This window comes from Halichoerus grypus, chromosome 7 (assembly GCF_964656455.1).
Source record: "Halichoerus grypus chromosome 7, mHalGry1.hap1.1, whole genome shotgun sequence".
Lineage (NCBI taxonomy): Eukaryota > Metazoa > Chordata > Mammalia > Carnivora > Phocidae > Halichoerus > Halichoerus grypus.
In genome coordinates, this window is record NC_135718.1 from 35449526 (window position 1) to 35462466 (window position 12941).

Genomic DNA, 12941 nt, shown 5'->3' on the forward strand with positions numbered 1-12941 from the left:
TCAGTTTTATTAGAAAACTGTCTCACTGAGATATTCACACTTTGAAGCAGGCTTTTTCATCCATTTGTCAACCCTGCCCAGACCTCCTCCTCAGTAAGAGGGAAGTAGATATGCAGAGAAAAGCCAAGATAAGAGACTATGTGCCTGGAGAGCTGGTGAGGAGGGGCCTGTCCCTGTGGAACCTGCTGCCCTGCCTGCCCTTGGGTTCCAGGAGATCCCTATGTGTCCTTCCAACAAACCCACCTCCTAGTCTTCAGATCATTTTCATTGTCCTGGACAAAGACACCCTCACTTGTTCCTTATCCATTTGTCACTAGACTCCTTTAACATATGCTGTGAATGTTAGTTGACATCTTTGCCATGCCTTCCTAATTTTATGAGTTTACTGACTGGCTTGAAGTAGTTCCTTGATTTTGCTTTTATTTAATCAGGACAAAATATATCTGGCTTAACTCACAATGGAATATAACAGTAAGCCAGAGAGTAAATTGGGGATATTTGAGATAGGAAAAGATTATTTTAGGTTATAAATCTGAATTCTATCTCTAGTCACAAATTACACAGGGGATTTCCAAATAGCTAAAAAATAAATAAATAAAAAAATACTTGTCTCTTTTATTTATACATCACCAGCACATTCCATCATCTTAACTCTTAAAAATCTGAGCTAGGAAAACCATGCAGGCTAGTTGAACTCTAATGTTACAGGTCAGGAAACTGAGTCTTAGAGAAGATAAATGTCCCATTAAGATGGTTGGCCCAAAAAAGGTTATTTTAGGCCAGAATTTCCATCCCTGGCCTTGACATCAGTGGGAAACAGATATTTCCATACCTCTTCTGTTGGTAGGAATTTCCCTAGTTGCCTTGGGCGGTGCCCTCATCTGTGATGCAAGTTCTTAGGGACAGACAGTGGACTCTATTGCAACAACTCATCCTGTATGTAATGGGATGTTGTGAAGAATTGATGGAGGCCTTTTCCCTGCTCCTTTGCTCTATGGCACAGATATAACACGCTACTGACACATTAATAAGTTCTCAGAGCTGCTGGAATTCAAAGAAAGCCCCACTCTAGCTATAGGACCACCCCTCTCACCTGCCACCACCCACCACCTGTGCTAGAGGGGCAACCCAGGGGCCTTGGAGAGAAGAGATGTAAGAGGGGACAGGAATCTGGAGGGAGATTGTCTTTGAGGAAATCCATCATTTTCAAAGAGATGCTACCCTTCTCTCAGGGAGAAGGCCACCAACTAGTCCCTCCCTAGAACTATGGTAGCGAGGCCCAAGAGAACTGTCTTGTAAATTCTGGTGGGTAGACTGACATTTTGATCCCTAGTTGAATATCTGTTCAGATCCACTCCAGGGGTATCTGGGCCCTGGGGAGAGAACAGAGGCAGGTGGGGAGGCAAAGAAGGATAATGGCATCACCTTCACGTTCTCATTTTCCTAAAGGCACATAAAATGAGTTTTTGTTCCCAAAGTCTCCAAAGGATAGATAAGATTAGGCAGAGGTGAAGAGCAGGGCTGTGCTCATTGCCGGGGACCACCACATTCAAGGGCACAGAGGTTCTTGCCCCAGAGAAATGGGGCCTGAGTTCTCTAGCTGGTGGAGGAAATGGATTTTTGCAAGGGGCTACTCATGCCTGGGGTTGCTCCTTGGGACCAAATAACTGCCCATTGAGGGGGGTCCTAGTGCCCACCACTCCTCTAGCTCATGGAGAAAGAGCCCAGATCCAGGGAAGATGTTGCCAGAGCAGCCACAATTGAAGGGTCTTTCATCTCCCTGTGCCACATCCCAAAACCAGAGAAGCAAGTGTAGAGAAGTTAAGAAGACGGATCACCCTCTCACTGTACCCCCTGCCCCATTCCAGGCAACCAGAGCTCCCAGAGTAGCCTGTGCTGAGCAACAGGTTTGGGAGGAAGAGAAATTGAAAATGGATGGATGTTTTAAAATTAATAGTTTGAATTTGAATTGAAAATGGATGATGTTTTAAAATTAATAGGCCCAAGTTTCAAGGACCAGCCTAACGAGGCTGTTTGAATAACGGGAAGTGATGGAAAGGCATAGAATCAAACTGTGATGTTCTTACCTGGCTGGAAAGGAGGGATGGAAGGAGCTGCCATTTCTTGAGGGCTCTTCATGGGCTTTGCACTATGCTAAGTATTTTGTGGGCTGCAGCAGTTATCGTGGGTTATGGATTGGTGGGCAAAGAAAAAATAGGTTCAAACCCACTAACTGCTTCTATTATGTGCCTGATTTATTGAGTCAAGGATCCAGGAACCTTGAGGAGCAGGTAGCTCCACAGGGGAGGAGCAGATGGAGTTTATACGGGTAGACTTGCTTCCCACCCCCCCACCCCCGGCAAGGGATTTGAACTTCTGGTGACAGTCTCTACGCAAAGAAAAGTCTTAACAGATCTGAGAAGTTCACTGCTTGCTCTGCCATTGTCCTTCTGAACCTGGGGTTGTATTACTATTCTGGAAAAACTGGTACTTACATCTATATGTTTATATTTAAGGAAATGTTTACAAACATTGGGTTCTTCTGATTCTTGGACTAAACTTGCTGGCAGCTAGGCCACATGGGAAAAAACCAAGAGTGTGATATCATGATTTATAATAAGAAATATATATTTGGTCTTCATCCCATTCCTGGCACAGAGCTCCTAAAATCCTTGCAATTTCCTAAGTGATAAGAGTGATAGAAGTGTCTTGATTTACCAAAAACCCCATTTCAACACCTGAGTTTATGTTAATGTTTAGAAAGAACCTGAGAGCTGGTTGCCAGGGTAACTCACCATGTGGTTGGAGGGTAAGAACTTCCAGTCCCACCCCCCTGACTTCCAGGGAGGGGACACGGGCTGGAGGTTGAATAAATTACCAGCGATTTATCAATCGTGCCTATATAATGAAACCTCCATAAAAACTTATAAGGGTGGGGCTCTTTCATGCCTATATAATGAAACCTCCATAAAAACTTATAAGGGTGCCTATATAATGAAATCAGTCATGCCTATATAATGAAACCTCCATAAAAACTTCTAAGGGTGCCTATATAATGAAATCAATCATGCCTATATAATGAAACCTCCATAAAAACTTATAAGGGTGGGGCTCAGGGAGTGACTGTGTTGGTGAACACACAGAGGTGCTGGGAGGGTGGTATACTCAGAATGGGCTATGGAAGCTCTGTGTCCTTTCTCCATAACTATGTATTTCTTCCATCTGGCTATTCTTGACTTACATTCTTTTATAATAAACCAGTAATCTAGTAAATGTTTTTCTGAGTTCTCTGAGTCACTCTAGCAAATTAATCAAACCCCAGTAAGGGGTCATTGAAACCTCCAGTTTATAGCCAGCGTTCAGAAGCACAGATAACAACCCAGCCTGAAGTGTTGGAAGTGGCAGGAGGTAGAAGGGGTGTGTCTTGTAGGACTGAGGCCTTAACCTGTGGGATCTGATGCTCTCTCCAGGTGGACAGTGTCAGAATTGAGTTCATGGCCTGGTGGTGGTGAAAACCCCGCATACTGTGCAGAGTTAATGCCCAAGTGTCCCTGACCATTACCTCTTCCTCCTGCCCTTCATTTCCTGACATGTGTATCATCCACAGAAGCTCATTATCCCAACCAGCTATCATCTTGGTAGTGTCTACCACAGACTTGTGAAGTTGGGCAAAGCTGAGGCTCAAGACATTACATAAATTGCCCAAAGTCATACGGCTAGTAAGTGACCACGTCAGATTTTGAACACTGGTCTGATTATTGGCAAATACTCATACTGCCTTCAGAAGGTGGCACAGAGCTTCCCCCCACCCCATCTTCTCCATCTGGTGACTGGGTCAGAGTGGAGTCAGTGCATCTGAGGGATATGGTAAGCTACAGTCCCCAAAGTCCTGTGAGACCACTAGATGTGGCCAGTGTGGGTCCTCAAAAGCCAACCCCCTAGACCAAGTGGTCAGGGAGAGACTTTAGCTTTGGGTTACCCTGAGATCATCCTCAGAGCGTCTTGAGCTATAGGTAGCAAAAGACCTATCAACCCAGATACCTTTCTTCATAACCAGGGCCACGAATTTTTTAAAGTCCCTCAGGTTTCTTGGGGCACCTGGGTGGCTCAGTCGTTAAGCGTCTGCCTTCGGCCCAGGTCACGGTCCCAGGGTCCTGGGATCGAGCCCCGCATCAGGCTCCCTGCTCCGCGGGAAGCCTGCTTCTCCCTCTCCTGCTCCCCCTGCTTGTGTTCCCTCTCTCGCTGTGTCTCTCTGTCAAATAAATAAATAAAATCTTTAAAAAAAATTAAAAAAATAAAGTCCCTCAGGTTCCAAACACTGTACTAGGCGCCTTACATAGATCTTCTTATTTGATCTTTGTAACAGCCTTTGAGATAGATGCTACTGCTAAGACTACTTGGTAGTTAGAGCAACTGGGATGTTATTAAGCTAGGAACGTTTGGGTGGCTTATTATACAGCAATACTGTGTTGCAGTTCTAACTGCAAACCTGTTTTTTTTTTTTTTTTTTTTTCTCCCCACTCTCCTAAACCCATAACCTTATACTGAAGACTATTGAAGAGGGACTTCATGTGTCAGGTAAAAGGTTGGGTGAGATGGCTTCCAAACCACCCTTTCTAAAGTTTCTTAACCCTGTAGAGCTTCAGTTTCATCTATAAAATCAAAATAAGGCTTCTACTAACTCCTGCTATTCATCTGGCAGGAAGTCAGCTAACCATGGAAGAACCCAGAGGGTCAACCGATACAGTGCGTTTCTTCCGGGTTCCTTCCAGGTTCAGCTAGCAGTAGTTCAATTCCATTAGCAGTGATGAGTACACAAAGGCAGGGGTGAGCTTTTGTCTGCTGTTTTCAGGCACTTTTGTCAGAATCATAGGCTACTAGTCAGAGAGCAGGAAACTCGGAAAATTGGTTCAGGTGAAATCCAATGTAAATTGAGGGCATTTAATACAGTTTTGTGAAGAGTTTTGTTTCGACTAATTATTTGCTCCCTGCACCGTTGGTTAAAAAAATAATTACCTGAAAAATTACAACCATGCATGTGAAAGAAAAAAAGGTTTGGGAGGTTTGGTTCAGGTTCCCAATGTATTCACAGATTGTTTTTTGTTGTTGTTTTTGCAAAGACAGACATGTTTTGCTTGGGCCTTGTATTAAAATTGTTTTCCACTTAACTGGAAGTCTGATACATAAGTATGTTGGTTATCTATTGCTGCATAACTAGCCACCCTCAAACTTTGTGGTTGAAAACAAGGATTTGTTCTCTTGATCCCTATGGGTAGTCTGGACAGACCTTCGGCTTGCTTCGTTGGGCTCACTCACACAGCTGTATTTGGCTGGAAACTCAGCTGCATGTAAGACAGGGCTCAGAAAACTTTTTCTATCAAGAGCCAGATATTAAATATTTTAGACTTCCATGGTTATGGCCTCTGTCACAAATACTTGAGCCTGCCATTGGGGCACAAAAGCAACCACGGGAAACATACGGACAAGTGAGCATGGCTATGTCTCAACAAAGCTTTATTTGTGGACTCTAAAATTGGGATTTCACATAATTTCCATGTGCCGTAAAATAGTATTCTTCTTTTGATGTTTTCCAACCATTAAAATAGCTAAAACCATTCTTAGTTCATAGGCTATATAAATATAGCAGGACTGGATTTAGCCCACGGGCTACAGTTTGCCAACTCCTATTTAAAAGGTCTGGGATGGTCTCACTCAAGGTCTGGCAGTTGTTGCTCGCTGTTGTCAGGGGCACCTTGGTTCCCTCCACGAGGCCTCTGATCCTTTCAGAGGCTGGTCATGGCAGTCTCCGGGGAGCAGTTCAAGGGGCAGAAGGCAGAGGCTGGGAGGGCTCTCGAGGCCTAAGCGCCACACTTTACACAGTGTCATTACTGTTATATTCTCTTAGAGTAAAGTCACAAGTGCTATCTAGACTTAGGGAACGAGAGAATAAACTTCACCTCTTGGTGGGAGGAGCTGTAAAATATTGTGGTCATGTTTTTCAATCTACCACAATAAGTTCCTGGTTGAATCCCCCAAATTGACAGGTTGAAATCTTAAACCCAGTACCTTAGAATGTGACCTTCCTTGGAGATAGCGTTGTAGCAGATGTAATTAGTTAAGATGAGGTCACGATGGAGCAGGGGATGGGCCCTAATTCAATATAACTGCTGTCCTTTATTGAAAGGGGAAATTTGGAGACAGACAGACACACACACACACACACAAACACACACGAAGTATGCTATATGAACATGAAGGCAGAGATCAGGGTGTTGCATCTACAAGCCAAAGAAGGGCAAAATTGTGAGTTTATTAGTTTCCTAGGGCTACCATAACAAAATACCACCCACTGGGTGGCTTAAACAAAAGAAATGTATTGTCTCACAGTCCTGGAGGTTGGAAGTCCTAGATCAACGTGTTGGCAAATTTGGTTCTTTCTCAGGGCTATGAGGGAAAGTTCTGTTCAGGCCTCTCTCCTTGGCTTGTAGACAGACATCTTCCCCCTATGTCTTCACATCGCCTTCTGTCCATATGAGTCTGTGTCAAAAACCCTCCCTTCTTATAAAAATGCCATCCATAGGGATCCTGGGTGACTCAGTTGGTTAAGCAACTGCCTTTGGCTCAGGTCATGATCCTGGAGTCCTAGGATCGAGTCCCGCATCGGGCTCCCTGCTCAGCGGCGTGTCTGCTTCTCCCTCTGACCCTCCCCCCTCTCGTGCTCTCTCTCTCATTCCCTCTCTCTCAAATGAATAAATAAAATCTTAAAAAAAAAAAATGCCAGCCATACTGGATTAGGATGCACCCTAACGACCTCCTTTATTTTGATTAAAGACCCTATCTCTATATAAGGTCACAGTAGGAGAACTGAGTGTTAGGACCTCAACATACACATTTTGGGGGAACATAATTCAACCATAACAGCCAGCAAATGACCAGAAGTTAGGAGAGAGGCATGAAACAGATTCTTCCTCATATCCCTCAGAAGGAGCTAACTCTGTTGCTTACACCACCCTGTCTGTGGACCTTTGCTATGGCAACCCTAGGAAACAAGTACGGGAACCATAAGTAAAAGGCAGTTTTCCAAGAGCTAAAACTGCAACTGGAAATCAATGAGAGGTTATAACACATTGAAGATCTGAAGTTCAGCACTCAGATGCCTCTATCCAAATCAGCTGACAGATAAAAATATTCCAAAAGTCACTGTGAGTGATTTTACATGTGTTAGTTACAAATACCAAGGTTTGGAAGTCCTCACATTTCACACTTTTTCAAAATAGAAATCCAGGCAATAATATTCCTGATCCTAATTTATATTCCTACACAAATATGGAAACATAAATTGAAGCAAACCAACAATCAAAAATCAAAATATTTAGGGATAAAAAGGTAGCATTTAACTAATTTCAGTTAATAGTTGAGAAAAATTAAGGGTTTTTTTGAGAAAAATTAAGTTTTTTTAAAAAAATACATATGATTTATCTAAATTCAGGAAGTTAGGGTGCTAGGTCACTTACTCAGACCCATTATATAAATACTGTGATCTCTTTATTCTTAACCAAATGCTCTTTCAGCCAGCCCGCTCCCTCCCTCCTTCTTTTGAATTCAACACAGAAATATCATACTATATAATTTCAATTTAGGGTTTTTAAAGTATTTTTTTACATATATATTTTTGCTCATCTTTGTCCTAAATAGCAGAATTTGTTCTATCAGTTTCATAGATGACAGAGTGGGAGCTCAAGATCACTCATGATAACTAAGTTAGGTAGACAGAACCTGAACCCTGGCTTTAGGTTCCAAATCCAATCCACTTTCCACTACACTTCAGCTGCCTCCCTAATACTAAACAAAGGCATCAGAACTCAAAGCCAATTCGTTTACATAATCGAGGAAATCAGATCTTGTCTTCAGTGGTGAAACTAAAGCTTCAGTATAAAAGTTTCTATGAGTCACTGTTTTTTGAAACCAATATTGTGCTTTCTTAAAAAAAATACATATACATTTTTCAAATTCCTGCCCTAAATATGGTGACAATGGTGTGAGTTTTTGTTTTGTGTTATGAAAGACCAACCAGTGTTGAGCATAACCCCTGCCAGGTGGGGTTCTCAAACACTGCTAACCATTGTTGCCTTTCCAAAACTATGGGATGCCACCAGTGTGTTCACGCCTCAGTTAAGCAGAGCGTTTCCATCCTTGGGCACTTGGGCTAAGACAGCGCTGTCAGCATTCTCTCATTTCTGATAACAGCACTATGAGTTGGGTTTAGTGAAGAGTGTGGGCCTAGAAACCAGCAGACTTGACTTCAGGTTCTGGTTCTGCCACTTGCTAGCTGGGTCAATGTTGTTCAATTACTCAGTCTCTATATACCTCAGGGTCCCCATCTATAAAATGGGGATGATGACTAGAAGTGCTAGCAGTGCAGTAATACATAGTGGTTCTCAATTTTAGTCATCAGTAGTATTAATCTAAAGCATCCCATTAATTGGAAGACATATTTAAGCCATCAAGGCAACAGAGGACAGAACACTGGACAGTGATAGCCACTGGTGTTCTTTCCTTCATCAGACTGTGCTCAATGTACTTTTATTCTGGAAACTGTGAGCGTATGTTATCCCTGTTCTCATCTGATGGATCATGTTCCCCCTTCTGCTTTAGCTATTGGAAAATCAGAACCAAATTGAAGGTTCAACCCTAATGACAATGCAGAACTGGAAGCCCTATGAATCTTTGACCTGATGTTTCCTTTTCTTGACCAGCATTCGATTCGGTTTATATTTTTTTCTTATCTTAGTTTTCATTTCCCATTGTACTTAAATGGTTTCTTTTAAATTATTTTAAGTATTTTGTGGGACAAAGGCAGGTATGTCACTAGGTTACTTAGGACTTGCAACCTGTTGGAGTATAAACATGAGACATTTTGATTTCTTTCAATAGTTGCTCCCAAGTCCCAGTTATCTTCTATCAAATCATTCTGCATGCTTTCACAGCCTCTTAGATATAGTCCATAGCCCTCTCTTCACTTTCAGTTGTTAAAATTTAGTCCGGTACAATATAAACTCCAACCTCCTATGCAGTTCAAAGTGCTATACCTTTCCTCTCCACTCAACACAGTCCTAGCTCCTGCATTGGGTTGGGGTGGTATATTAGTGAGGGCTCTCCAGAGAAACAGAACCAATAGGATATTATATTCAATATGTAGTTATAGTTATAGAGACAGATAAATAGACAGAGATTTATTATAAGGAATTGGCTCATGTGCTTCCAGACCCTGAGAAGTTCCAAGATCTGCAGTTGGAAGCTGGAAACCCAAGACAGCTGATGTTCTCAGTTCAAATTCCAGTCCAAGTTCAAAGGCCTGACACCCAGGAGAGCCAATGGTGTTAGTTCCAGTCCGAATCTGAGAATGAAAGCAAGAGACCAATGTTCCATCTCAGAGACAATCAGGCAGAGTTCAATTTCTCTCTTACTCAGCCTTTTATTCTATTCAGACCATCAACAAACAAACTGAATGAGGCTCACCCAGAATGGGGAGGGCAATCTGCTCTACTCAAGTCCACTGACTCAAGTGTTAACCTCATCCAGGAACACCCTCACAGACAGACCCAGAATAATGTTTCATCAAATATCTGGGCACATTGTCCATTACAGTTGACATATAAAATTAACCATAACAAGAGGTCAAGAGGGAAGGAGAAAGAGCAAACTTGTTTTTACTTAACTGGTTGAGGTCTTCCCATGCTGTATTGCTAATTATCCAGCTCATGCCAGTCAATGACCAGTGTGACGGATATTCATGCAGAGGTTCTTTGAAGCTCCTGAAGGCTCCCTCTCCCTCCTCCTACTTTATAAATCCCTGACTGGAAGATGTGGCTCCAGCCCCACTTCTACTCCCGGGTTCTCTTTTCACTTCAGTTCCCTCCAAGGGTGGCTTATGCAATATCCACTTGTTGTTGGGTATCTGTGCAATAGACAATTCTCTTCAGGGGGAAAACAGCAAGATGGCTCAAGCCCAAATCCCTGAAATCCACTGTGTCCAGTTTTCCCATGGGAAACTCAAGCTCAGTGGCCCAGTGGCATGAGAGCTTGCAGCTACTCCAAGTGGTGGACAATCTTGCTGTACTCTCCACATCTCTCCAATTCTCCTTGACACAGATGAGAAAGAGCTAATCTGCTGTGAATATCCAACCAGGGGAAGGAGATATCAGTCTCCTTTTCATGGTGGAAGCCCCAATCTCTATACCCAATTCTCTTGAGGACGCCCCTACCTCCCCTTACTTGGCTTGGGTGGGAAGCTGCTCCCTAAACCTCACCCAGGGAAATGCAATCGTAGCCATGCCTGATGACACTCTCTTAGACTCTCATTTCTTTCTTGGTCTTCTCTGTAGAGGATAATGTCTACAACAAGGGTAACACCATCTCCTAGGGGCACTTTAGAAATACGTGAAGCTATTAACTGGTTGACACAGTGAATGAGAGACTGCACTGACACTTAATGGGCAAGTCCAGGGATTCCAGACTGCCAGGAATGCATGGGATTATCCCACACCAAGAATGGTCTCATATCCAGCATGTCCTTCCTGCGTCCTGCAAGACATTTTATAATTATCTGAGGGACCCAATTCCATTGTATATAAAAAATACAAGGTATTTTTATATAGCTTTAATAGACCTTGGATTTTCCAGAAACAGAACTACCATGTGAATCAAGGGAAGATTATACAGTGCTTATTTTTTTTGGAACTTTACCAAGAACTCTTGACAATTTTGGACAATCACACCACCAATGACAAGGCCAGTTGTACTGCTTAAGCTGCCAATCTATCGACCCACATTTTATCTGTTCCATTGATAATAAATCTATATGTAAAAAGAAATTTACTTATTTAGGTCTTATTTCAATATGTTAAATATAAAGACAAGGTGTTAACAATATTCAACTTTATATTGGCTTCCTTTTTTTTAAGGTCCAAACTTGTTCATTATAAGCAGGCCAAGCAACTAACTACTTCTTTATGACTTCTAGTGTCGTTGTGCCCCAGGAAATAACTACTACAGCAGATATTACTTTGATTACAAATTACCTCCCTTTTATTTATATTAAACATTAGTTTTTCACTTCAATTCATTCAATCCTGTTTCAGCTCAGTTGGAATCGACTCAATTCAAATTCTGACTATTCTCTGAATTTCTGAGATCAGCCTTCATTCCTTCTTCTGGAAGATTTGAGATTGCACAAAATAGATCAGAGGTGACGTAATTGTGGCAAGTGTGCCGCCACTCCTCACTCTATTGTCCATGCAGACATGGCTAATCAATCATGACCCTTTTTCTCACCAAGTCTTGATCCATCCTGAGTCTGTTTTTCAAAACACTTCAGAGTAGTCATGATCAATGGATTGGAGTTGGCCCAGGAGAAGCAGTTCAAAAGTCACTGGACAAAGAGTCAGGTGGACTTGGCCCAAGCCTCGGCTCTGAAGTTACTGGATATGTGACCGTGAGCAAGTACTTAACCTCATTGGGTCTTAGTCTCTTTTTCTGTTAAAATGGGAACAGCAACCCCTAAGTCACAGAGTTCTAGAAAAGATCATCTGAGATAATAGATACCAGGCTTTGCAAATGGCATGGGGCTTGATGAACCTGAGTAGCTCTTCCTATGATGATCTCCATAACATTCTGAGATTTACTGACTAGGCCCAGGGGAGGGTTAGCAGACTCCCCATCTGGGACATTTGTTGCCACTGGTGCTCAGAGCCAATTTTCTCTCTTTATCTGGACTTCTAGGTGGTGAGTCTGGCCATGAGACAAGTATTTGAAAACATAGACTGTAAGGTCAGCAATTGTGGGTTTGAATCTCAGATCTCTTCCTTCTTAGCTGTGTAAACAAATTGCTTTAACCCATCAGGCTCCATTTGTCCCTCTGTAAAAGAGGGGAAATAATCATATCTGTATTTAAAAATGACTATGAGATTTATATGAACTAATTAAACCTTTATCCCAGGGGGTGGCATAGGGTGAGTGCTCAGTAAATGGTAATAAATAGGTTAGGTTGAGGGAGAGTCCCATTATAATTCAGAATTTGTCCTAGGTGGGAAATTTCACACCCTATAGAGCCCTTCCACAAGACTTTAAAAGCCTTTTCTAATCAGTTTCATGAACCATGAATTTAAGGGATAGGCTGCCCAGCCTTTCTGACTTGGATTCCCCTTTAAAAAAAATCACAAAAGAGAACATGGAAAAACGGAGCTATACCCTTGACAGTCTGCACAATTGCCTGTCTCCCCTGACCTTCACTGCAGCTATTTTCTGTAGCTGAAATTGGTGCCGTCCATTTTGAAGATTTCCTGCAGGTTCTAGAAGGAGTCAGTAAAAATAAAATCCCTAAAACGCCATGGAGGAATGCTTGATTAAGCAAAGCTCTTTAATAAAAAAAGATATTTTCCCATAGATTGGTGTGAAAGGTTTTCAGCCAGCCTTTAGCTCAAGGAGCACCTTGGACAAATACTTCTCAGGTGGGTTGAATCTCAGGCAAACAAAATCATCCTCTGTCCTTCAGTCTAAGGAAGGAGCAAGTGCAGTGTTCTAGAATGTTCCTGGCATTAACCACGGCAAGAAATGAGAGGAATTCTTGACATTTCAGAACTCTGATGTGGCAATTTCTTTGAACATTCTTTTAAAAGGAGGGTGAATTTAAAAAAAAATCTTTCAATAGTTGCATTGTCGTATCTGAACATTCCTTATCCGGTGGATTTTCTCTAATGATCTAAATGATTCTAGGGAAGATGGTTGCCCCTCCACTAAGGGCACAGCAAAGCGATCATAACAGAGACATGAATGTCAATTGCTCTGGGATGGAAAGTTGACTGAATTGTAACGAGTGGCAGCTACCAACAGAGAGCCTCGGCTGCCTTTCATAAACCAGGGTCTGGCTCATCCCTCTGTTT

The 12941-nt window shown here is 42.3% G+C and overlaps 1 protein-coding gene across 8 annotated transcripts in view; it reads right to left on the bottom strand.

The window, feature by feature from the left end:
• LOC118552412 (uncharacterized) overlaps positions 1 to 9911 on the bottom strand; it is a 139318-nt gene extending 129407 nt beyond the window's left edge. For all 8 annotated transcript variants that reach the window (XR_013449683.1, XR_013449685.1, XR_013449682.1 and 5 more), the window contains exon 1: positions 9720 to 9911. Coding sequence is in view for 4 of the 8 variants with exons in the window: in XM_078077385.1 (XP_077933511.1) it covers positions 9720 to 9737 (18 nt within the window). In the remaining 4 variants the exon portion in view is untranslated. The remainder of the gene's footprint in view (positions 1 to 9719) is intronic.
• Positions 9912 to 12941: the final 3030 nt, after the last annotated feature.